This window comes from Oncorhynchus mykiss, chromosome 15, assembly GCF_013265735.2.
Source record: "Oncorhynchus mykiss isolate Arlee chromosome 15, USDA_OmykA_1.1, whole genome shotgun sequence".
In the NCBI taxonomy this organism is placed as follows: domain Eukaryota; kingdom Metazoa; phylum Chordata; class Actinopteri; order Salmoniformes; family Salmonidae; genus Oncorhynchus; species Oncorhynchus mykiss.
The window spans coordinates 81,316,992-81,344,635 of NC_048579.1; the positions used below are offsets into that span (position 1 = coordinate 81,316,992).

Sequence of the window (27,644 nt, forward strand, 5' to 3'; positions counted from 1 at the left end):
AGTTGAGAGATAGAGCTGTTCTAGGGGTTCAACCAGGTGATAGTTGAGAGATAGAGCTGTTCTAGGGGTTCAACCAGGTGATAGTTGAGAGATAGAGCTGTTCTAGGGGTTCAACCAGGTGATGTAGTGAGAGATAGAGCTGTTCTAGGGGTTCACCCAGGGGATAGTTGAGAGATAGAGCTGTTCTAGGGGTTCAACCAGGTGATAGTTGAGAGATAGAGCTGTTCTAGGGTTTCAACCAGGTGATGTAGTGTGAGATAGAGCTGTTCTAGGGGTTCAACCAGGTGATGTAGTGTGAGATTGAGCTGTTCTAGGGGTTCAACCAGGTGATGTAGTGTGAGATTGAGCTGTTCTAGGGGTTCAACCAGGTGATAGTTGAGAGATGTAGCTGTTCTAGGGGTTCATCCAGGTGATAGTTGAGAGATAGAGCTGTTCTAGGGGTTCAACCAGGTGATGTAGTGTGAGATAGAGCTGTTCTAGGGGTTCAACCAGGTGATAGTTGAGAGATAGAGCTGTTCTAGGGGTTCAACCAGGTGATGTAGTGTGAGATTGAGCTGTTCTAGGGGTTCAACCAGGTGATAGTTGAGAGATAGAGCTGTTCTAGGGGTTCAACCAGGTGATAGTTGAGAGATAGAGCTGTTCTAGGGGTTCAACCAGGTGATAGTTGAGAGAAAGTGCTGTTCTAGGGGTTCATCCAGGGGATGTAGTGAGAGATAGAGCTGTTCTAGGGGTTCAACCAGGGGATGTAGTGAGAGATAGAGCTGTTCTAGGGTTTCAACCAGGTGATAGTTGAGAGATAGAGCTGTTCTAGGGGTTCAACCAGGGGATGTAGTGAGAGATAGAGCTGTTCTAGGGTTTCAACCAGGTGATAGTTGAGAGATAGTGCTGTTCTAGGGGTTCAACCAGGTGATAGTTGAGAGATAGAGCTGTTCTAGAGGTTCAACCAGGTGATGTAGTGAGAGATAGAACTGTTCTAGGGGTTCAACCAGGTGATGTAGTGAGAGATAGAGCTGTTCTAGGGGTTCAACCAGGGGATGTAGTGAGACTGAACCACTGACTGTCTCTACAAGGCTTTACATGGTGATACTTACCGGTTCCTGAGAGCTACTTGACACGTCTGATCCCCTCGGAGTACACGGAGTACAGCACAACCATTGGCTGTTTCAATATCACTTCAGTATGTTCATAGAGAATGAACAGAGCACATCTTCTGGACCCCAAATGTATTAAAAATGAAAAATACAAATCTTTACCATTACAAATGTAGACCAAGAGGGCAGAGGCAAGCCAACCTCCGATATCATTTGGGAGGCCTCCAAGAGGGTACATTAGGGTAGAGATAATCTCATACTCAGCAAAAGTTACCTCTGATTTAGAATGAAAGAAAAATACTAATAAATCACTATCTCAACAAAAATCTTCACATGGTTAAGAAGAAAATGATATTCCGGGAACTGAAGCAGGAATACGAGCTTTTCCTTTATCCTTTTGAAGAGAGACAACAACTACAACAACAACAACAACAACATCTACTACAACAACTACAACTAATACAACAACAACTACTACAACAACAACATCTACAACAACAACTACAACTAATACAACAACTACAACAACAACATCTACAACAACAACAACAACATCTACTACAACAACTACAACTAATACAACAACAACTACTACAACAACAACATCTACAACAACAACTACAACTAATACAACAACTACAACAACAACATCTACAACAACAACAACAACATCTACTACAACAACTACAACTAATACAACAACAACATCTACTACAACAACTACAACTACTACAACAACTACAACTACTACAACAACTACAACTAATACTACAACAACAACAACTACAACAACAACTACAACTAATACAACAACAACATCTACTACAACAACTACAACTAATACAACAACAACATCTACTTCAACAACTACAACTAATACAACAACAACATCTACTACAACAACTACAACTAATACAACAACAACAACAACAACATCTACTACAACAACTACAACTAATACAACAACAACAACAACAACATCTACTTCAACAACTACAACTAATACAACAACAACATCTACTACAACAACTACAACTAATACAACAACTACAACAACAACATCTACTACAACAACTACAACTAATACAACAACAACAACAACAACATCTACTACAACAACTACAACTAATACAACAACAACAACAACAACATCTACTACAACAACAACATCTACTACAACAACAACATCTACTACAACAACTACAACTAATACAACAACAACTATAACAAATACAACAACAACTACAACTAATACAACAACAACTATAACATCTACTACAACAACTACAACTAATACAACAACATCTACTACAACAACTACAACTAATACAACAACATCTACTACAACAACAACATCTACTACAACAACAACATCTACTACAACAACAACATCTACTACAACAACTACAACTAATACAACAACAACTATAACAAATACAACAACAACAACAACAACAACAACAACATCTACTACAACAACTACAACTAATACAACAACAACTACAACTAATACAACAACATCTACAACATCTACTACAACAACTACAACTAATACAACAACATCTACAACATCTACTACAACAACTACAACTAATACAACAACATCTACTACAACAACTACAACTAATACAACAACATCTACTACAACAACAACTATAACAACATCTACTTCAACAACTACAACTAAAACAACAACAACTACAACAACAACAACAACATCTACAACAACAACATCTACAACAACTACAACTAATACAACAACAACATCTACTACAACAACATCTACTACAACAACTACAACTAGTACAACAACAACTACAACAACAACAAATACAACAACTAAACTCAAACAGCTTACAGTACTACTTAATGACAAATAATTATTACTGAAGGTCCTTTGTACCTGGTACAGAACTGAAACACACTGAATGACTCCGGTCCTTTGTACCTGGTACAGAACTGAAACACACTGAATGACTCCGGTCCTTTATACCTGACACAGAACTGAAACACACTGAATGACTCCGGTCCTTTATACCTGATACAGAACTGAAACACACTGAATGACTCCAGTCCTTTATACCTGATACAGAACTGAAACACACTGAATGACTCCAGTCCTTTATACCTGATACAGAACTGAAACACACTGAATGACTCAGGTCCTTTATACCTGATACAGAACTGAAACACACTGAATGACTCAGGTCCTTTATACCTGATACTGAACTGAAACACACTGAATGACTCCAGTCCTTTATACCTGATACAGAACTGAAACACACTGAATGACTCAGGTCCTTTATACCCGATACAGAACTGAAACACACTTAATGACTCCGGTCCTTTATACCTGATACAGAACTGAAACACACTGAATGACTCCGGTCCTTTATACCTGATACAGAACTGAAACACACTGAATGACTACGGTCCTTTATACCTGATACAGAACTGAAACACACTGAATGACTCCGGTCCTTTATACCTGATACAGAACTGAAACACACTGAATGACTCCGGTCCTTTATACCTGATACAGAACTGAAACACACTGAATGACTACGGTCCTTTATACCTGATACAGAACTGAAACACACTGAATGACTCCGGTCCTTTATACCCGATACAGAACTGAAACACACTTAATGACTCCGGTCCTTTATACCTGATACAGAACTGAAACACTGAATGACTCCGGTTCTTTATACCTGATACAGAACTGAAACACACTGAATGACTACGGTCCTTTATACCTGATACAGAACTGAAACACACTGAATGACTCCGGTCCTTTATACCTGATACAGAACTGAAACACACTGAATGACTCCGGTCCTTTATACCCGATACAGAACTGAAACACACTGAATGACTCCGGTCCTTTATACCTAGTACAGAACTGAAACACACTGAATGACTCCGGTCCTTTATACCTGATACTGAACTGAAACACACTGAATGACTCCGGTCCTTTATACCTGATACAGAACTGAAACACACTGAATGACTACGGTCCTTTATACCTGATACAGAACTGAAACACACTGAATGACTCCGGTCCTTTATACCTGGTACAGAACTGAAACACACTGAATGACTCCGGTCCTTTATACCTGATACAGAACTGAAACACACTGAATGACTCCGGTCCTTTATACCCGATACAGAACTGAAACACACTGAATGACTCAGGTCCTTTATACCTGATACAGCCATTGGACTCTGGGGCAGTTGAACCACGTTCTCTGGAGTGGTGTACAGCTCGCCTCCATTGGACTCTGGGGCAGTTGAACCACGTTCTCTGGAGTGGTGTACAGCTCGCCGCCATTGGACTCTGGGGCAGTTGAACCACGTTCTCTGGAGTGGTGTACAGCTCGCCGCCATTGGACTCTGGGGCAGTTGAACCACGTTCTCTGGAGTGGTGTACAGCTCGCCTCCATTGGACTCTGGGGCAGTTGAACCACGTTCTCTGGAGTGATGTACAGCTCGCCTCCATTGGACTCTGGGGCAGTTTAACCACTTTCTCTGGAGTGGTGTACAGCTCGCCGCCATTGGACTCTGGGGCAGTTGAACCACGTTCTCTGGAGTGGTGTACAGCTCGCCTCCATTGGACTCTGGGGCAGTTGAACCACGTTCTCTGGAGTGGTGTACAGCTCGCCGCCATTGGACTCTGGGGCAGTTGAACCACGTTCTCTGGAGTGGTGTACAGCTCGCCTCCATTGGACTCTGGGGCAGTTGAACCACGTTCTCTGGAGTGGTGTACAGCTCGCCTCCATTGGACTCTGGGGCAGTTGAACCACGTTCTCTGGAGTGGTGTACAGCTCGCCTCCATTGGACTCTGGGGCAGTTGAACCACGTTCTCTGGAGTGACGAAACACCATATGGCAGTCCGACGGACAAATCTGGGTTTGGAAGAACTTGACTGGCCTGCACAGAGCCCTGACCTTAACCCCATCGAACACTTTTGGGATGAATTGGAACGCCGACTGCGAGCCAGGCCTAATCGCCCCAACTCACTAATGCTCTTGTAGCAAATATTTTCTTACTTACTTTTTAAAAATTCTGCATTGTTGGTTAAGAGCCTGTAAGTTTCATGGTCAAGTCTACATACCTGTTGTATTCTGCATAGTTGGTTAAGAGCCTGTAATTTTCATGGTCAAGTCTACATACCTGTTGTATTCTGCATTGTTGGTTAAGAGCCTGTAAGTTTCATGGTCAAGTCTACATACATACCTGTTGTATTCTGCATTGTTGGTTAAGAGCCTGTAAGTTTCATGGTCAAGTCTACATACCTGTTGTATTCTGCATTGTTGGTTAAGAGCCTGTAAGTTTCATGGTCAAGTCTACATACATACCTGTTGTATTCTGCATTGTTGGTTAAGAGCCTGTAAGTTTCATGGTCAAGTCTACATACCTGTTGTATTCGGCGCATGTGACAAAAAACATTTGATTTGATTTGAGAATAAGGGTCATTGGGAAGATCACTGTTCTAATTCCCTTCTCTTTCCCCTTCTCCCCCTCCTCCCTCTCCCCCTCCTCCACCTCTTCCCCCTCCTCCCTCTCCTCCCCTCTTCCCTCTCCTCCCCCTCCTCCCTCTCCTCCCTCTCTTCCCCCTCCTCCCTCTCCTCCCCCTCCTCCCTCTCTTCCCCCTCCTCCCTCTCCTCCCCCTCTTCCCTCTCCTCCCCCTCTTCCCCCTCTTCCCTCTCCTCCCACTCCTCCCTCTCCTCCCTCTCTTCCCCCTCCTCCCTCTCCTCCCCCTCCTCCCTCTCTTCCCCCTCCTCCCTCTCTTCCCCCTCTTCCCTCTCCTCCCCCTCTTCCCCCTCTTCCCTCTCCTCCCCCTCCTCCCTCTCCTCCCTCCCCTCCCTCTCTTCCCCCTCCTCCCTCTCCTCCCCCTCCTCCCTCTCTTCCCCCTCCTCCCCCTCTTCCCTCTCCTCCCCCTCCTTCCCCTCCTCTCTCTCCACCTGTTTCTATCAGATGATAAACAGCCTCAGTATTCTGACCAGAATGAACCTTCGGAGATGATGGCTACCAGAGTGGATCGAGACGTGGTGAGTGTTTCCCACTGTCCGTCCGTTCGTCCAGATACCACATACTGATACCGTCTATCTGTCAGTCCGTCTACCTCGCTCTCTGTGAGTCCGTCCAGATACCACATACTGATACCACATACTGATACCGTCTGTCTGTCAGTCCGTCTACCTCGCTCTCTGTGAGTCCGTCAGCAGAGTGTCGGCAGAGTCAGCAGAGTCAGTAGTGTCAGTGTGCGTCCAGGAATGTGTGTTTAATAGATCTAGTATCGTTGGAGGAAAGAAACTATCCGTTTGTTTCTTCAATACTGCAGACTGATGAGTAGTTTCACCTAGAGGCTGATCTGGAGTCAGGTCTTCAGTCGTTTGTTTGGTTCTTCAATACTGCAGACTGGTGGTTAGTTTCACCTACAGGCTGATCTGGAGTCAGGTCCTCAGTCGTTTGTTTGGTTCTTCAATACTGCAGATTGGTGGTTAGTTTCACCTACAGGCTGATCTGGAGTCAGGTCTTCAGTCGTTTCTTTGGTTCTTCAATACTGCAGACTGGTGGTTAGTTTCACCTACAGGCTGATCTGGAGTCAGGTCTCAGGTGATGATGAGATGCCATGTTCAGATGAGTGGAAACTAGTGTGAATGACAGTTTCAGACATATATAGGTGCTTCTAATACTAACCAATAGAACACGGCTGTAGTAACAACAAGGATACACCACTATTAGGAGCTGTAGATCAGTAGTCTGTTCTGTAGTAACAACAAGGATACACCACTATTAGGAGCTGTAGATCATTAGTCTGTTCTGTAGTAACAACAAGGATACACCACTATTAGGAGCTGTAGATCAGTAGTCTGTTCTATAGTAACAACAAGGATACACCACTATTAGGAGTCTTGGATCAGTAGTCTGTTCTGTAGTAACAACAAGGATACACCACTATTAGGAGCTGTAGATCAGTAGTCTGTTCTGTAGTAACAACAAGGATACACCACTATTAGGAGCTGTAGATCAGTAGTCTGTTCTGTAGTAACAACAAGGATACACCACTATTAGGAGCTGTAGACCAGTAGTCTGTTCTGTAGTAACAACAAGGATACACCACTATTAGGAGCTGTAGATCAGTAGTATGTTCTGTAGTAATAACAAGGATACACCACTATTAGGAGTCTTGGATCAGTAGTCTGTTCTGTAGTAACAACAAGGATACACCACTATTAGGAGCTGTAGATCAGTAGTCTGTTCTGTAGTAACAACAAGGATACACCACTATTAGGAGCTGTAGATCAGTAGTCTGTTCTGTAGTAACAACAAGGATACACCACTATTAGGAGCTGTAGACCAGTAGTCTGTTCTGTAGTAACAACAAGGATACACCACTATTAGGAGCTGTAGATCAGTAGTATGTTCTGTAGTAATAACAAGGATACACCACTATTAGGAGTCTTGGATCAGTAGTCTGTTCTGTAGTAACAACAAGGATACACCACTATTAGGAGCTGTAGATCAGTAGTCTGTTCTGTAGTAACAACAAGGATACACCACTATTAGGAGCTGTAGGTCAGTAGTCTGTTCTGTAGTAACAACAAGGATACACCACTATTAGGAGCTGTAGACCAGTAGTCTGTTCTGTAGTAACAACAAGGATACACCACTATTAGGAGCTGTAGATCAGTAGTCTGTTCTGTAGTAACAACAAGGATACACCACTATTAGGAGCTGTAGATCAGTAGTCTGTTCTGTAGTAACAACAAGGATACACCACTATTAGGAGTCTTGGATCAGTAGTCTGTTCTGTATTAACAACAAGGATACACCACTATTAGGAGCTGTAGATCAGTAGTCTGTTCTGTATTAACAACAAGGATACACCACTATTAGGAGCTGTAGGTCAGTAGTCTGTTCTGTAGTAACAACAAGGATACACCACTATTAGGAGCTGTAGATCAGTAGTCTGTTCTGTAGTAACAACAAGGATACACCACTATTAGGAGCTGTAGATCAGTAGTCTGTTCTGTAGTAACAACAAGGATACACCACTATTAGGAGCTGTAGATCAGTAGTCTGTTCTGTAGTAACAACAAGGATACACCACTATTAGGAGCTGTAGATCAGTAGTCTGTTCTGTAGTAACAACAAGGATACACCACTATTAGGAGCTGTAGATCAGTAGTCTGTTCTGTAGTAACAACAAGGATACACCACTATTAGGAGTCTTGGATCAGTAGTCTCTTCTGTAGTTAATCATTACAGATGTAAAGTAAATGCAACATGTGATACAGTATGAGGCACTACCCTCCTCTCCCACGCTATTCTTTTTCGCCAAGCTTGGAAAATACACGGAGAAGAGATAAACAGCGACTGCTGTTGTAAAGGAAAGTCCCAGTGTTTTACACTGATCGACTATAGCAGCATCTCCAGCAACAACAACACAGCTCATGTTGAGCCTGGCAGCGACTGCTGTTGTAAAGGAAAGTCCTAGTGTTTTACACTGATCGACTATAGCAGCATCTCCAGCAACAACAACACAGCTGATGTTGAGCCTGGCAGCGACTGCTGTTGTAAAGGAAAGTCCCAGTGTTTTACACTGATCGACTATAGCAGCATCTCCAACAACAACAACAACACAGCTCATGTTGAGCCTGGCAGCGACTGCTGTTGTAAAGGAAAGTCCTAGTGTTTTACACTGATCGACTATAGCAGCATCTCCAACAACAACAACAACACAGCTCATGTTGAGCCTGGCAGCGACTGCTGTTGTAAAGGAAAGTCCTAGTGTTTTACACTGATCGACTATAGCAGCATCTCCAACAACAACAACAACACAGCTCATGTTGAGCCTGGCAGCGACTGCTGTTGTAAAGGAAAGTCCTAGTGTTTTACACTGATCGACTATAGCAGCATCTCCAGCAACAACAACACAGCTCATGTTGAGCCTGGCAGCGACTGCTGTTGTAAAGGAAAGTCCCAGTGTTTTACACTGATCGACTATAGCAGCATCTCCAACAACAACAACAACACAGCTCATGTTGAGCCTGGCAGCGACTGCTGTTGTAAAGGAAAGTCCTAGTGTTTTACACTGATCGACTATAGCAGCATCTCCAACAACAACAACAACACAGCTCATGTTGAGCCTGGCAGCGACTGCTGTTGTAAAGGAAAGTCCTAGTGTTTTACACTGATCGACTATAGCAGCATCTCCAACAACAACAACAACACAGCTCATGTTGAGCCTGGCAGCGACTGCTGTTGTAAAGGAAAGTCCTAGTGTTTTACACTGATCGACTATAGCAGCATCTCCAGCAACAACAACAACACAGCTCATGTTGAGCCTGGCAGCGACTGCTGTTGTAAAGGAAAGTCCTAGTGTTTTACACTGATCGACTATAGCAGCATCTCCAGCAACAACAACAACACAGCTCATGTTGAGCCTGGCAGCGACTGCTGTTGTAAAGGAAAGTCCTAGTGTTTTACACTGATCGACTATAGCAGCATCTCCAGCAACAACAACAACACAGCTCATGTTGAGCCTGGCAGCGACTGCTGTTGTAAAGGAAAGTCCTAGTGTTTTACACTGATCGACTATAGCAGCATCTCCAACAACAACATCACAGCTCATGTTGAGCCTGGCAGCGACTGCTGTTGTAAAGGAAAGTCCTAGTGTTTTACACTGATCGACTATAGCAGCATCTCCAACAACAACAACACAGCTGATGTTGAGCCTGGCAGCGACTGCTGTTGTAAAGGAAAGTCCCAGTGTTTTACACTGATCGACTATAGCAGCATCTCCAGCAACAACAACAACACAGCTGATGTTGAGCCTGGCAGCGACTGCTGTTGTAAAGGAAAGTCCTAGTGTTTTACACTGATCGACTATAGCAGCATCTCCAGCAACAACAACAACACAGCTGATGTTGAGCCTGGCAGCGACTGCTGTTGTAAAGGAAAGTCCTAGTGTTTTACACTGATCGACTATAGCAGCATCTCCAGCAACAACAACAACACAGCTCATGTTGAGCCTGGCAGCGACTGCTGTTGTAAAGGAAAGTCCTAGTGTTTTTCACTGATCGACTATAGCAGCATCTCCAGCAACAACAACAACACAGCTCATGTTGAGCCTGGCAGCGACTGTCAATCTACACCTACATTACATTACATGACTTCATTTAGTGATTAACAAAGGAAGTCTGTCTGTGGAAGTCTGTCTTTTAAACACTACTGTCTTCTCTTGCAGCAAATCCTGAACCACATTCTGGACCACATCGAGTTCTTCGTGACCAAACTGCAGAAAGCGGCTGAGGCCTTCAACGAGCTCTCTAAGAGGAAGAAATCTAAAAAGAACAAGAAGAAGGGACCCGGAGGTGGGTGTTGTAGTTCTTTAGATCTAGTTTGTAGTCCTTCTGGGCCTGGTCCTGATCTTCATTCTACTGTACATGACCTCGTTACTGTTGGGTGGTGTAGTTCTTTAGATCTAGTTTGTAGTCCTTCTGGGCCTGGTCCTGATCTTAATTCTACTCTCCGTGACCTCGTTACTGTTGGGTGGTGTAGTTCTTTAGATCTAGTTTGTAGTCCTTCTGGCCTGGTCCTGATCTTCATTCTACTGTACATGACCTCGTTACTGTTGGGTGTTGTAGTTCTTTAGATCTAGTTTGTAGTCCTTCTGGCCTGGTCCTGATCTTCTACCCTCCATGACCTCGTTACTGTTGGGTGTTGTAGTTCTTTAGATCTAGTTTGTAGTCCTTCTGGGCCTGGTCCTGATCTTCATTCTACTCTCCATGACCTCGTTACTGTTTCCCATTTACATCAAAACAGGAAACAATTAGGAAAACAATTGATGTTGCTTGACTAGTGACTAGTGCCTATCCTACTGTAATACTGCATGTACTAGACTAGGGACTATCCTACTGTAATACTGAGTGTTACCTGTCATGTCTCTCTCTCTCCTACTGTAATACTGTATGTACTAGACTAGTGACTATCCTACTGTAATACTGTGTTACCTGTCATGTCTCTCTCTGTCCACCAGAGGGAGTGCTAACACTGCGAGCCAAGCCTCCCACTCAGGAGGAGTTTGTTGACTGTTTCCAGAAGTTCAAACATGCCTTCAACCTGCTGGTAAGACACCAAAGATGAATGATGTTATTTCATATATACTTTAACTGTAAAAAAAAACCATCTAACATTCTTTTACATTTGTATGTCTTTCCATGTCTCTCTCCTCCAGGGGAAGTTGAAGTCCCACATCCAGAACCCCAGCGCTGATGATCTGGTCCACTTCCTGTTCACACCACTCAGGATGGTGAGAGACAGACTGCTCTACTCTGTTATTCCATGTTATGTTCCTGTTCACACCAGGCAGGATGGTGAGAGACAGACTGCTCTACTCTGTTATTCCATGTTCTGTTCCTGTTCACACCAGGCAGGATGGTGAGAGACAGACTGCTCTACTCTGTTATTCCATGTTCTGTTCCTGTTCACACCACTCAGGATGGTGAGAGACAGACTGCTCTACTCTGTTATTCCATGTTATGTTCCTGTTCACACCAGTCAGGATGGTGAGAGACAGACTGCTCTACTCTGTTATTCCATGTTCTGTTCCTGTTCACACCAGTCAGGATGGTGAGAGACAGACTGCTCTACTCTGTTATTCCATGTTATGTTCCTGTTCACACCACTCAGGATTGTGAGAGACAGACTGCTCTACTCTGTTATTCCATGTTCTGTTCCTGTTCACACCAGTCAGGATGGTGAGAGACAGACTGCTCTACTCTGTTATTCCATGTTCTGTTCCTGTTCACACCACTCAGGATGGTGAGAGACAGACTGCTCTACTCTGTTATTCCATGTTATGTTCCTGTTCCTGTTCACACCACTAAGGATGGTGAGAGACAGACTGCTCTACTCTGTTATTCCATGTTATGTTCCTGTTCACACCACTCAGGATGGTGAGAGACAGACTGCTCTACTCTGTTATTCCATGTTATGTTCCTGTTCACACCAGTCAGGATGGTGAGAGACAGACTGCTCTACTCTGTTATTCCATGTTATGTTCCTGTTCACACCAGTCAGGATGGTGAGAGACAGACTGCTCTACTCTGTTATTCCATGTTCTGTTCCTGTTCACACCAGTCAGGAGGGTGAGAGACAGACTGCTCTGCTCTGTTATGCATGGTTAAGCCAGATTCCACTCCACTCCGTCCCCACAACCTTCCAGGTGATCCAGACCTCTGGAGGGTCAGAGCTGGCTAAGAGCCTAGGAGTTAGTGGTGAGGGTTAGGGTAATGGTTTAAGAGCCTAGTAGTTAGTGGTGAGGGTTAGGGTAATGGTTTAAGAGCCTAGTAGTTAGTGGTGAGGGTTAGGGTAATGGTTTAAGAGCCTAGTAGTTAGTGGTGAGGGTTAGGGTAATGGTTTAAGAGCCTAGGAGTTAGTGGTGAGGGTTAGGGTAATGGTTTAAGAGTCTAGTAGTTAGTGGTGAGGATAATGGTTTAAACTCTTCTCCTCCAGGTGATCCAGACTTCTGGAGGGACAGAGCTGGCTAAGAGTCTAGTAGTTAGTGGTGAGGGTTAGGGTAATGGTTTAAGAGCCTAGTAGTTAGTGATGAAGGAGAGGGTAATGGTTTAAACTCTTCTCCTCCAGGTGATCCAGACCTCTGGAGGGACAGAGCTGGCTAAGAGCCTAGTAGTTAGGGGTGAGGGTTAGGGTAATGGTTTAAGAGCCTAGTAGTTATTGGTGGGGGTAATGGTTAAGAGCCTAGTAGTTAGTGGTGGGGGTTAGGGTAATGTTTTAAGAGCCTAGGAGTTAGTGGTGAGGGTTAGAGTAATGGTTTAAGAGCCTAGTAGTTAGTGGTGAGGGTTAGGGTAATGGTTTAAGAGCCTAGTAGTTAGTGGTGAGGGTAATAGTTTAAGAGCCTAGTAGTTAGTGGTGAGGGTTAGGGTAATGGTTTAAGAGCCTAGTAGTTAGTGGTGAGGGTTAGGGTAATGGTTTAAGAGCCTAGTAGTTAGTGGTGAGGGTAATGGTTTAAGAGCCTAGTACTTAGTGGTGAGGGTTAGGGTAATGGTTTAAGAGCCTAGTAGTTAGTGGTGAGGGTAATGGTTTAAGAGCCTAGTAGTTAGTGGTGAGAGTTAGGGTAATGGTTTAAGAGCCTAGTAAGTTAGTGGTGAGGGTAATGGTTTAAACTCTTCTCCTCCAGGTGATCCAGACCTCTGGAGGGACAGAGCTGGCTAAGAGCCTAGTAGTTAGTGGTGAGGGTAATGGTTTAAACTCTTCTCCTCCAGGTGATCCAGACCTCTGGAGGGACAGAGCTGGCTAAGAGCCTAGTAGTTAATGGTGAGGATAATGGTTTAAACTCTTCTCCTCCAGGTGATCCAGACCTCTGGAGGGACAGAGCTGGCTAAGAGCCTAGTAGTTAGTGGTGAGGATAATGGTTTAAACTCTTCTCCTCCAGGTGATCCAGACCTCTGGAGGGACAGAGCTGGCTAAGAGCGTGGTGGTTCCTCTGTTGACCATAGAGGCTATAGACTTCCTGCACTCAGCTGGGACGGCCGAGGAAAGACACCTGTGGGTTGCCCTGGGGGAGGGGTGGACCAAGTGCAGGTAGGAGGCTAGAGGTCACGACGGGGTTAACATGGGGTCATAGGGGTGAATGTTTGGTTAACGTGGGTTTAACGGTAATATCGGTCTCCAACCTCTTTATTAAAGCATCTTCTGTTCACTTACTGATGGAGTGACACCATTATTTTAGTCTAACTGAGATGCTGCTGTATGGAGTGACACCATTATTTTAGTCTAACTGAGATGCTGCTGTATGGAGTGACACCATTATTTTTGTCTAACTGAGATGCTGCTGTATGGAGTGACACCATTATTTTAGTCTAACTGAGATGCTGCTGTATGGAGTAACACCATTATTTTAGTCTAACTGAGATGCTGCTGTATGGAGTGACACCATTATTTTAGTCTAACTGGGATGCTGCTGTATGGAGTAACACCATTATTTTAGTCTAACTGAGATGCTGCTGTATGGAGTGACACCATTATTTTAGTCTAACTGAGATGCTGTTGTATGGAGTAACACCATTATTTTAGTCTAACTGAGATGCTGCTGTATGGAGTAACACCATTATTTTAGTCTACCTGAGATGCTGTTGTATGGAGTAACACCATTATTTTAGTCTAACTGAAATGCTGCTGTATGGAGTAACACCATTATTTTAGTCTAACTGAGATGCTGCTGTATGGAGTGACACCATTATTTTTGTCTAACTGAGATGCTGCTGTATGGAGTGACACCATTATTTTAGTCTAACTGGGATGCTGCTGTATGGAGTGACACCATTATTTTAGTCTAACTGAGATGCTGCTGTATGGAGTAACACCATTATTTTAGTCTACCTGAGATGCTGCTGTATGGAGTGACACCATTATTTTAGTCTAACTGAGATGCTGCTGTATGGAGTAACACCATTATTTTAGTCGACCTGAGATGCTGCTGTAGGCCCTCCTTGGTTTTGGACAGAAGCACCAGATCATCAGCAAACAGTAGACATTTGACTTCAGATTATAGCAGACCCTAATGCCAAACTGAGCCAAAAGCTTTTTTGAAGTCAACAATGCCTCTCTCTCTCTCCTTTCTCCTTTCTCTTTTCCTACCTCTCTCTTCTCTCTCTCTCTCTCTCTCTCTCTCCCCCTCCCTCCCTCCCTCCCTCTCTCTCTCTCTCTCTCTCTCTCTCTCTCTCTCTCTCTCTCTCTCTCTCTCTCTCTCTCTCTCTCTCTCTCTCTCTCTCTCTCTCTCTGTCTCTCTCTGTCTCTCTCTCTCTCTCTCTCTCTCTCTCTCTCTCTCTCTCCCCCTCCCTCTCTCTCTCTCTCTCTCTCTCTCTCTCTCTCTCTCTCCCCCCCCCCCCCCCTCCCTCTCTCCCTCCCTCCCTCTCTCTCTCTCTCTCTCTCCCCCTCCCCCTCTCTCTCCCTCTCTCTCCTCTCTCTCTCTCCCCCTCTCTCCCCCTCCCTCCCCCTCTCTCTCTCTCCCCCTCCCTCCCTCCCTCTCTCCCACTTACTCCTTCTCCAGGTTGGAGTGGCCTAAGGACCACTACTTCCCTCCGTGTACACTGCAGTTCCGTGATGGTTGGGAACCTCCCATGATGCCGTTCGTCCCCCAATCACGAGAGGCAGAGCTGAATCAGCTGACCCAGACCCTCGCCCACTCTGAGATCCTTAGACAGGAGGAGATGGTTCACAGGCTGTCTACTGAGGTACGTACCCTGACCCCTAGCCCCTAATCCACTCTGAGATCCTTAGACATGAGGAGATGGTTCACAGGCTGTCTACTGAGGTACGCACCCTGACCCCTGACTCCTAACCCCTAAACTACTCTGAGGTCCTTAGACAGGAGGAGATGGTACACAGGTTGTCTACTGGGGTATGCACCCTGACCCCTAACCCCTAACCCACTCTGAGATCCTTAGACAGGAGGAGATGGTTCACAGGCTGTCTACTGGGGTATGCACCCTGACCCCTAACCCACTCTGAGATCCTTAGACAGGAGGAGATGGTTCACAGGCTGTCTACTGAGGTACGCACCCTGACCCCTAACCCCTAAACTCTGACCCTAACCCACTCTGAGATCCTTAGACAGGAGGAGATGGTTCACAGGCTGTCTACTGAGGTACGCACCCTGACCCCTAACCCCTAAACTCTGACCCTAACCCACTCTGAGATCCTTAGACAGGAGGAGATGGTTCACAGGCTGTCTACTGAGGTACGCACCCTGACCCCTAACCCCTAAACTACTCTGAGATCCTTAGACAGGAGGAGATGGTTCACAGGCTGTCTACTGAGGTACGCACCCTGACCCCTGACTCCTAACCCCTAAACTACTCTGAGGTCCTTAGACAGGAGGAGATGGTACACAGGTTGTCTACTGGGGTATGCACCCTGACCCCTAAACCCTGACCCCTAACCCCTAACCCACTCTGAGATCCTTAGACAGGAGGAGATGGTTCACAGGCGACTGTCTACTGGGGTATGCACCCTGACCCCTTACCCACTCTGAGATCCTTAGACAGGAGGAGATGGTTCACAGGCTGTCTACTGAGGTACGCACCCTGACCCCTAATCCCTAAACTCTGACCCTAACCCCTAAACCCTGACCCCTAGCCCCTAACCCACTCTGAGATCCTTGGACAGGAGGAGATGGTTCACAGGCTGTCTATTGAGGTACGACCCTGACCCTAAACCCTGACCCCTAACCCCTAAACTACTCTGAGGAGATGGTTCACAGGCTGTCTACTGAGGTACGCACCCTGACCCCTAACCCCTAATCCCCAAACTCTGACCCCTAGCTCCTAAACTCTGACCCCTAGCCCCTATCAATAATGACAGTCCCTTCATCAATAATGACAGTCCCTTCATCAGTAATGACAGTCCCGTCATCAGTAATGACAGGCCGTTTATCAATAATGACAATCTTTTCATCAATAATGACAGTCAATTGATGAATAATGACAGTCCATTGATCAGTGATCACAGTCTCTTCATCAGTGATAATAACTGAGCGTTCAGCTGATGTGTTTGTGTTATCTGTCTCCCTCAGCATCCGGGTGTACAGGACTTCCAGTCTTCACAAGGGTATGCATTGGACAACAAGGCCTACAAACGCATGCACCTCTCGGACCAGGGCATGGCCGTGCAGGCCTTCAACCAGGCCGTCTCACGACACGTAGACCGGTAACACTGTGGTCACCCGACTGAACCCAACGCCCTGAAGAACTGGCCATGTTTTACCGTCTATAAAACCAATGCCCCTCTGGGCACACTTCACTTACTCTGAATCTGAACTGTAATACTGTCCCCTCTCAACTGGGAAACATATCCTTTCCTACTGCTGTAGCATCTTCCAATCTCATCTCTCTCTCTCTGAGAGAGAATAAACATCACATTCCAGGAAGTAGCTAGCTAGCTAGCTAACGGTAGAATAAACATCACATCCCAGGAAGTAGCTAGGTAACTGTAGAATAAACATCACATCCCAGGTTGTAGCTAGGTAACGGTAGAATAAACATCACATCCCAGTGAGTAGCTAGGTGCTGTAGAATAAACATCACATCCCAGGAAGCAGCTAGCTAGCTAACGGTAGAATAAACATCACATCCCAGGAAGTAGCTAGGTAACTGTAAAATAAACATCACATCTCAGTGAGTAGCTAGGTGCTGTAGAATAAACATCACATCCCAGTGAGTAGCTAGGTGCTGTAGAATAAACATCACATCCCAGGAAGTAGCTAGCTAGCTAACGGTACAATAAACATCACATCCCAGTGAGTAGCTAGGTGCTGTAGAATAAACATCACATCCCAGGAAGTAGCTAGCTAACTGTAAAATAAACATCACATCCCAGTGAGTAGCTAGCTAGCTAACGATTGAATAAATATCACATCCCAGGAAGTAGCTAGGTAACTGTGAAAATAAACATCACATCCCAGGTAGTAGCTAGGTAACTGTAGAATAAACATCACATCCCAGTGAGTAGCTAGCTAGCTAACGATTGAATAAACATCACATCCCAGGAAGTAGCTAGGTACTCTGTAAAGATAAACATCACATCCCAGGTAGTAGCTAGGTAACTGTAGAATAAACATCACATCCCAGGAAGTAGCTAGCTAGCTAACGGTAGAATAAACATCACATCCCAGGTAGTAGCTAGGTAACTGTAAAATAAACATCACATCCCAGGTAGTAGCTAGGTAACTGTAGAATAAACATCACATCCCAGGAAGTAGCTAGCTAGCTAGCTAACGGTAGAATAAACATCACATCCCAGGAAGTAGCTAGGTAACGGTAGAATAAACATCACATCCCAGGAAGTAGCTAGGTAACTGTAGAATAAACATCACATCCCAGGAAGTAGCTAGCTAGCTAGCTAACGGTAGAATAAACATCACATCCCAGGAAGTAGCTAGGTAACGGTAGAATAAACATCACATCCCAGGAAGTAGCTAGGTAACTGTAGAATAAACATCACATCCCAGGAAGTAGCTAGGTACTCTGTAAAGATAAACATCACATCCCAGGAAGTAGCTAGCTAGCTAACGATTGAATAAACATCACATCCCAGGAAGTAGCTAGCTAGCTAACGATTGAATAAACATCACATCCCAGGAAGTAGCTAACTAACAGTTGAATAAACATCACATCCCAGTGAATAGCTAGCTAGCTAACGATTGAATAAACATCACATCCCAGGAAGTAGCTAGCTAACAATTGAATAAACATCACATCCCAGTGAGTAGCTAGCTAGCTAACGGTTGAATAAACATAATTTGCGTCAGGTAGTAGCTAGCTAGCTAAAGGTAGCAGCATGAGGGACAGGAAGTAGTTATTTCCTACTGGTGTAGAATCTGCCAATCTCACCTCTTACTCTCCCCTATTGGTTCACACCGGATCCTCTGACATTGTGTCTGTATTCACAGTGTTGTCTCCTTTCCATTGGGATTCTCATCCTCCGTTCTTATCCTCTTAGGGGTTAACAGGCTAACACTCTGACTCTATAATGTTCTACTGTATATAAAAACATCACAACTCTGGGTGCTAGGGGTAATCTTGATCAATCACAGCCCCCTCTATCCTCTCCCTATCCCTCTGTTCTCTCTCTAACCTCTGATGTTAAAGTTGGGCCACTTCTCCTCGGCTGGGACAGTCAGTAGCAGTAGCATGTAGGTGTCTGTGGTCCATGTTTGGCTTTATCCCAGTTCAGTCATGTCCATAAGATTGTAGCTTGTACCAGCACACCGTGCAGTGTGTCTCCTGCAGTGTCGTACTGTACTGTGGGTTTTTTGGACGTTGAGATGTGCTTGGTCTGTTGTGCACAATGCATGTTGTGGGTTTGGATGATGATATGATTGGATACGACGTTCAACCTTCATCCTCAGTGTATCAGTCCCTCAGTGTATCAGTCCCTGTTCTACTGTTAGTCCATCCGTCTAACCCCTGACCTCTTAACCTCTGACGTGAACAGGAGCTACGAGGCCCACGGCAGCAGAGGTCAGCCAAAACTGTTTGCCAAATCCAAGTATGACTTTGCGGCCAGAAACAACACAGAGCTGTCATTGGTAAAGGACGAGGTTGTGGAGGTAAGAAACGGTTCACCCAAACGTTTAACACGAAGGCTCACTGCAACATGTAACGTCAGTGTAAATAACCCCAGAATAGTAAAGACTGTTGTGTCAGACCCTGCATCACGGCACATAGTTATGAACGTCTTCGTTTCACCAATGTCGTCTTGTGTTGTCGATCACGAGAACACTCATTTTACGGCAAGAACCACTAGATGGCAGTGGAGAGCCCAGACACATGTTGTGCTCAACGTTTGACCCCGGGGGAGAACGATTGCCCCCTCCTCTCAATGAAGCCCACAAAGTTCATGGCCGACCGCGGGTACTGTAGGCGTTGTTTGCAGAAAACGGGATACCGCAGTATGGTGAATGGGAAAATGGCTTCGTGGTTAATCTTAGTGTAAATAAAATAAAAAATCGAACACAATCATGTTACCAGTAAATACCTCTATTACACCAGATGTGTGTTCTTGAGCCGATTAGTTTAAAATCACACACGGAAGAAGTTTGAAGGATCATTTAGTTGCTAATGGCAGCCTGCAGTACCCCGGTCAACGAGAGGAGGCAGCACTGAGTTAGCCTGCAGTACCCTGGTCAACGAGAGGAGGCAGCACTGAGTTAGCCTGCAGTACCCCGGTCAATGAGAGGAGGCAGCACTGAGTTAGCCTGCAGTACCCCGGTCAACGAGAGGAGGCAGCACTAAGTTAGCCTGCAGTACCCCGGTCAATGAGAGGAGGCAGCACTGAGTTAGCCTGCAGTACCCCGGTCAATGAGAGGAGGCAGCACTGAGTTAGCCTGCAGTACCCCGGTCAACGAGAGGAGGCAGCACTAAGTTAGCCTGCAGTACCCCGGTCAATGAGAGGAGGCAGCACTGAGTTAGCCTGCAGTACCCCGGTCAATGAGAGGAGGCAGCACTGAGTTAGCCTGCAGTACCCCGGTCAATGAGAGGAGGCAGCACTGAGTTAGCCTGCAGTACCCTGGTCAATGAGAGGAGGCAGCACTGAGTTAGCCTGCAGTACCCCGGTCAATGAGAGGAGGCAGCACTGAGTTAGCCTGCAGTACCCCGGTCAATGAGAGGAGGCAGCACTGAGTTAGCCTGCAGTACCCCGGTCAACGAGAGGAGGCAGCACTAAGTTAGCCTGCAGTACCCCGGTCAATGAGAGGAGGCAGCACTGAGTTAGCCTGCAGTACCCCGGTCAATGAGAGGAGGCAGCACTGAGTTAGCCTGCAGTACCCCGGTCAATGTGAGGAGGCAGCACTGAGTTAGCCTGCAGTACCCCGGTCAATGTGAGGAGGCAGCACTGAGTTAGCCTGCAGTATTCCGGTCAACGAGAGGAGGCAGCACTTAGTTAGCCTCCCCCTTGGTAACCCTTGTCCATCTACAACACACTGTAACCAATCCTCCCCCTGGTAACCCTGGTCAGGTCCATCTACAACACACTGTAACCAATTCTCCCCCTGGTAACCCTGGTAACCCTGGTCAGGTGCTGGATGACAGGAAGCAGTGGTGGAAAGTGTGTAACTGCTCCGGGGCGTCTGGCTATGTGCCAAACAACATCCTGGAGGTCACCAAGGCTGTGGACGTCACGGTGAGGGGGGAACCCATCTATAGCCATACTATACAGGTGAGTCCCTGGACGGTGTCTCAGAATAAGGTATTGATATTCTCAGCATTTCTATGTTAATATTAGTCATTTTGATAGAGTAAAGTAATACAGTCGTGGCCAAATGTTTTGAGAATGACTCAAATATGAATATTCACGTCTGCTGCCTCAGTTTGTATGATGGCAATTTGCATATACTCCAGAATGTTATGAAGAGTGATCAGAGGAATTGCAATTAATTGCAAAGTCCCTCTTTGCCATGCAAATGAACTGAATCCCCACAAAAACATTTCCACTGCATTTCAGCCCTGCCACAAAAGGACCAGCTGACATCATGTCAGTGATTCTATCGTTAACACAGGTGTGAGTGTTGACGAGGACAAGGCTGGAGATCACTCTGTCATGCTGATTGAGTTCGAATAACAGACTGGAAGCTTCAAAAGGAGGGTGGTGCTTGGAATCATTGGTCTTCCTCTGTCAACCATGGTTACCTGCAAGGAAACACGTGCCATCATCATTGCTTTGCACAAAAAGTGCTTCACAGGCAAGGATATTGCTGCCAGTAAGATTGCACCTAAATCAACCATTTAACGGATCATCAAGAACTTCAAGGAGAGCGGTTCAAATGTTGTGAAGAAGGCTTCAGGGCGCCCAAGAAAGTCCAGCAAGCGCAAGTACCGTCTCCTAAAGTTGATTCAGCTGCGGGATCGGGGCACCACCAGTACAGAGCTTGTTCAGGAATGGCAGCAGGCAGGTGTGAGTGCATCTGCACGTACATTGAGGCAAAGACTTTTGGAGGATGGCCTGATGTCAAGAAGGGCAGCAAAGAAGCCACTTCTCTCCAGGAAAAACATCAGGGACAGACTGATATTCTGCAAAAGGTACAGGGATTGGACTGCTGAGGACTGGGGTAAAGTCATTTTCTCTGAATCCCCTTTCCGATTGTTTGGGGCATCCAGAAAAAAGCTTGTCTGAAGAAGACAAGGTGAGCGCTACCATCAGTCCTGTGTCATGCCAACAGTAAAGCATCCTGAGACCATTCATGTGTGGGGTTGCTTCTCAGCCAAGGGATTGGGCTCACTCACAATTTTGCCTAAAAACACAGCCATGAATAAAGAATGGTACCAACACATCCTCCGAGAGCAACTTCTCCCAACCATCCAGGAACAGTTTGGAATTGAACAATGCCTTTTCCAGCATGATGGAGCACCTTGACATTAGGCAAAAGTGATAACGGGGATAACAGGAACAAAACATCAATATTTTGTGTCCATGGCCAGGAAACTCCCCAGACCTTAATCCCATTGAGAACTTGTGGTCAATCCTCAAGAGGTGGGTGGACAAACAAAAACACACAAATTCTGACAAACTCCAAACATTGATTATGCAAGAATGGGCTGCCATCAGTCAGGATGTGGCCCAGAAGTTGATTGACAGCATGCCAGGGAGGATTGCTGATGTCTTGAAAAAGAAGGGTCAACACTGCAAATATTGACTCTTTGCATCAAATTAATGTAATTGTCAATAAAAGCCTTTGACAGTTATGAAATACTAGCAATTATACTTCAGTATTCCATAGTAACATCTGACAAAAAGAGCTAAAGACACTGAGGCAGACTTTGTGAAAATTAATATTTGGGTCATTCTCAAAACTTTTGGCCACGACTGTAGACTCCTCTCCTCCACATGTTCACCAGTCCTATTGACAGAGTAAAGCATCTCATCAGCCATTAACTCATGTCCCTGTCATACATCTCATATTCATCTCTGTCTGTCTGTCTGTCTGTCTGTCTGTCTGTCTGTCTGTCTGCCTGCCTGCCTGTCTGTGTCTGCAACCTGTCTGTCTCTGTCTGTGTCTGCAACCTGTCTGTCTCTGTCTGTCTGTCTCTGTGTCTGTCTGTCTCTGTCTCTGTCTCTGTCTGTCTGTAACCTGTCTGTCTGTCTGTCTGTGTCTGTAACCTGTCTGTCTGTCTGTAACCTGTCTGTCTGTCTGTAACCTGTCTGTCTGTCTGTCTCCATTCCACCTGCTCCTCTTTGTCTTTCACATAAAGCTAATGATGCCAAAGAAGGAGTTTGAGTTGTTCAAGGTATGGTTGGTTGGACCAGGGTCATACAGTATGTATGTATATATATATATATATATATATATATACTATATATATGGCTCTGGGTTAGAATGGCTCTGTGTGCTGAGTGCCTTTAGTGCAGTGATGGGCAGCTTTGATGGGGGCCACAAAAATCTGAACTTATCATGAGGGTGCTGCAGTGGCTCACGAGTCTGTTTACCCACTTCCATACCCACACATGCAGTCGGAGCTGGCCCTAACCTTCTGCAGTCGGAGCCGGCCCCTAACCTTCTGCAGTCGGAGCCGGCCCCTAACCTTCTGCAGTCGGAGCCGGCCCCTAACCTTCTGCAGTCGGAGCCTGCACTAACCTTCTGCAGTCGGAGCCGGCCCCTAACCTTCTGCAGTCGGAGCCGGCCCCTAACCTTCTGCAGTCGGAGCCGGCCCCTAACCTTCTGCAGTCGGAGCCGGCCCCTAACCTTCTGCAGTCGGAGCTGGCCCCTAACCTTCTGCAGTCGGAGCCGGCCCCTAACCTTCTGCAGTCGGAGCCGGCCCTAACCTTCTGCAGTCGGAGCCGGCCCTAACCTTCTGCAGTCGGAGCCGGCCCTAACCTTCTGCAGTCGGAGCCGGCCCTAACCTTCTGCAGTCGGAGCCGGTCCTAACCTTCTGCAGTCGGAGCCGGCCCTAACCTTCTGCAGTCGGAGCCGGCCCTAACCTTCTGCAGTCGGAGCCGGCCCTAACCTTCTGCAGTCGGAGCCGGCCCTAACCTTCTGGTGGCCCTAACCTTCTACAGTCGGAGCCGGCCCCTAACCTTCTGCAGTCGGAGCCGGCCCCTAACCTTCTGCAGTCGGAGCCGGCCCCTAACCTCCTGCAGTCGGAGCCGGCCCTAACCTCCTGCAGTCGGAGCCGGCCCTAACCTTCTGCAGTCGGAGCCGGCCCTAACCTTCTGGTGGCCCTAACCTTCTGCAGTCGGAGCCGGCCCCTAACCTTCGGCAGTCGGAGCCGGCCCCTAACCTTCTGCAGTCGGAGCCGGCCCCTAACCGTCTGCAGTCGGAGCCGGCCCTAACCTCCTGCAGCCCTAACCTTCTGGTGGCCCTAACCTTCTGCAGTCGGAGCCGGCCCTAACCTTCTTCCCTCTGTAGTGTTTCAGTTCCCCTCTAGGCGAGCTAGTGGAGGGATCTGTCTCCCTTCCATGTTATAGACGTCTAGATTCCCTCCGTAGTGTATCAGTTTCCCCTCTAGCCGAGCTAGTGGAGGGATCTGTCTCCCTTCCATGTTATAGACGTCTAGATTCCCTCTGTAGTGTTTCAGTTCCCCTCTAGCCGAGCTAGTGGAGGGATCTGTCTCCCTTCCATGTTATAGACGTCTAGAATCCCTCCGTAGTGTTTCAGTTCCCCTCTAGCAGAGCTAGTGGAGGGATCTGTCTCCCTTCCATGTTATAGACGTCTAGATTCCCTCCATAGTGTTTCAGTTCCCCTCTAGCCGAGCTAGTGGAGGGATCTGTCTCCCTTCCATGTTATAGACGTCTAGATTCCCTCCGTAGTGTTTCAGTTCCCCTCTAGCCGAGCTAGTGGAGGGATCTGTCTCCCTTCCATGTTATAGACGTCTAGATTCCCTCCGTAGTGTTTCAGTTCCCCTCTAGCCGAGCTAGTGGAGGGATCTGTCTCCCTTCCATGTTATAGACGTCTAGATTCCCTCCGTAGTGTTTCAGTTCCCCTCTAGCCGAGCTAGTGGAGGGATCTGTCTCCCTTCCATGTTATAGACGTCTAGATTCCCTCCGTAGTGTTTCAGTTCCCCTCTAGCAGAGCTAGTGGAGGGATCTGTCTCCCTTCCATGTTATAGACGTCTAGATTCCCTCTGTAGTGTTTCAGTTCCCCTCTAGCAGAGCTAGTGGAGGGATCTGTCTCCCTTCCATGTTATAGACGTCTAGATTCCCTCCGTAGTGTTTCAGTTCCCCTCTAGCCGAGCTAGTGGAGGGATCTGTCTCCCTTCCATATTATAGACGTCTAGATTCCCTCCGTAGTGTTTCAGTTCCCCTCTAGCCGAGCTAGTGGAGGGATCTGTCTCCCTTCCATGTTATAGACGTCTAGATTCCCTCTGTAGTGTTTCAGTTCCCCTCTAGCCGAGCTAGTGGAGGGATCTGTCTCCCTTCCATGTTATAGACGTCTAGATTCCCTCCGTAGTGTTTCAGTTCCCCTCTAGCCGAGCTAGTGGAGGGATCTGTCTCCCTTCCATGTTATAGACGTCTAGATTCCCTCCCTCTATATCCTCCTCCTTGTGGTTTCATCTGAACCATATTACACCACCTTGTCAATGTGCTGTGGTTTCATCTGAACCATATTACACCACCTTGTGGTTTCATCTGAACCATATTACACCACCTTGCCAATGTGTTGTGGTTTCATCTGAACCATATTACACCACCTTGTCAATGTGCTGTGGTTTCATCTGAACCATATTACACCACCTTGTGGTTTCATCTGAACCATATTACACCACCTTGCCAATGTGTTGTGGTTTCATCTGAACCATATTACACCACCTTGTCAATGTGCTGTGGTTTCATCTGAACCATATTACACCACCTTGTGGTTTCATCTGAACCATATTACACCACCTTGCCAATGTGTTGTGGTTTCATCTGAACCATATTACACCACCTTGTCAATGTGCTGTGGTTTCATCTGAACCATATTACACCACCTTGTCAATGTGCTGTGGTTTCATCTGAACCATATTACACCACCTTGTGGTTTCATCTGAACCATATTACACCACCTTGTCAATGTGCTGTGGTTTAATCTGAACCATATTACACCACCTTGTGGTTTCATCTGAACCATATTACACCACCTTGTGGTTTCATCTGAACCATATTACACCACCTTGTCAATGTGCTGTGGTTTCATCTGAACCATATTACACCACCTTGTGGTTTCATCTGAACCATATTACACCACCTTGCCAATGTGTTGTGGTTTCATCTGAACCATATTACACCACCTTGTCAATGTGCTGTGGTTTCATCTGAACCATATTACACCACCTTGTCAATGTGCTGTGGTTTCATCTGAACCATATTACACCACCTTGTGGTTTCATCTGAACCATATTACACCACCTTGTCAATGTGCTGTGGTTTCATCTGAACCATATTACACCACCTTGTCAATGTGCTGTGGTTTCATCTGAACCATATTACACCACCTTGTGGTTTCATCTGAACCATATTACACCACCTTGTCAATGTGCTGTGGTTTCATCTGAACCATATTACACCACCTTGTGGTTTCATCTGAACCATATTACACCACCTTGTGGTTTCATCTGAACCATATTACACCACCTTGTGGTTTCATCTGAACCATATTACACCACCTTGTGGTTTCATCTGAACCATATTACACCACCTTGTCAATGTGCTGTGGTTTCATCTGAACCATATTACACCACCTTGTGGTCTCATCTGAACCATATTACACCACCTTGTGGTTTCATCTGAACCATATTACACCACCTTGTCAATGTGCTGTGGTTTCATCTGAACCATATTACACCACCTTGTGGTTTCATCTGAACCATATTACACCACCTTGTCAATGTGCTGTGGTTTCATCTGAACCATATTACACCACCTTGTCAATGTGCTGTGGTTTCATCTGAACCATATTACACCACCTTGTCAATGTGCTGTGGTTTCATCTGAACCATATTACACCACCTTGTCAATGTGCTGTGGTTTCATCTGAACCATATTACACCACCTTGTGGTTTCATCTGAACCATATTACACCACCTTGTCAATGTGCTGTGGTTTCATCTGAACCATATTACACCACCTTGTGGTTTCATCTGAACCATATTACACCACCTTGTCAATGTGCTGTGGTTTCATCTGAACCATATTACACCACCTTGTGGTTTCATCTGAACCATATTACACCACCTTGTGGTCTCATCTGAACCATATTACACCACCTTGTCAATGTGTTGTGGTTTCATCTGAACCATATTACACCACCTTGTCAATGTGCTGTGGTTTCATCTGAACCATATTACACCACCTTGTCAATGTGCTGTGGTTTCATCTGAACCATATTACACCACCTTGTGGTTTCATCTGAACCATATTACACCACCTTGTCAATGTGCTGTGGTTTCATCTGAACCATATTACACCACCTTGTGGTTTCATCTGAACCATATTACACCACCTTGTCAATGTGCTGTGGTTTCATCTGAACCATATTACACCACCTTGTGGTTTCATCTGAACCATATTACACCACCTTGTCAATGTGCTGTGGTTTCATCTGAACCATATTACACCACCTTGTCAATGTGCTGTGGTTTCATCTGAACCATATTACACCACCTTGTGGTTTCATCTGAACCATATTACACCACCTTGTGGTTTCATCTGAACCATATTACACCACCTTGTGGTTTCATCTGAACCATATTACACCACCTTGTCAATGTGCTGTGGTTTCATCTGAACCATATTACACCACCTTGTGGTTTCATCTGAACCATATTACACCACCTTGTGGTTTCATCTGAACCATATTACACCACCTTGTGGTTTCATCTGAACCATATTACACCACCTTGTCAATGTGCTGTGGTTTTCATCTGAACCATATTACACCACCTTGTGGTTTCATCTGAACCATATTACACCACCTTGTGGTTTCATCTGAACCATATTACACCACCTTGTGGTTTCATCTGAACCATATTACACCACCTTGTGGTCTCA

At 45.9% G+C, this 27,644-nt stretch overlaps 1 protein-coding gene and 1 long non-coding RNA gene across 2 annotated transcripts in view; one reads left to right on the top strand and one right to left on the bottom strand.

Annotated features, from left to right (window-relative positions):
* LOC110518769 (epidermal growth factor receptor kinase substrate 8-like) overlaps positions 1 to 27,644 on the top strand; it is a 153,782-nt gene that overhangs the window by 111,864 nt on the left and 14,274 nt on the right. The window contains 9 exon segments of the mRNA XM_036945523.1: positions 6,069 to 6,142; positions 10,348 to 10,474; positions 11,140 to 11,228; positions 11,338 to 11,412; positions 13,558 to 13,706; positions 15,175 to 15,358; positions 16,699 to 16,832; positions 19,119 to 19,233; positions 20,700 to 20,840. Of these exon segments, the coding sequence (XP_036801418.1) occupies positions 6,069 to 6,142; positions 10,348 to 10,474; positions 11,140 to 11,228; positions 11,338 to 11,412; positions 13,558 to 13,706; positions 15,175 to 15,358; positions 16,699 to 16,832; positions 19,119 to 19,233; positions 20,700 to 20,840 (1,088 nt within the window).
* LOC118938884 lies at positions 24,923 to 26,362 on the bottom strand. Its single transcript, XR_005036296.1, has 3 exons — positions 26,336 to 26,362; positions 25,768 to 25,842; positions 24,923 to 25,660 (listed from the first exon to the last, which is right to left on the bottom strand). It is a non-coding gene; the product is annotated as an uncharacterized LOC118938884 (long non-coding RNA).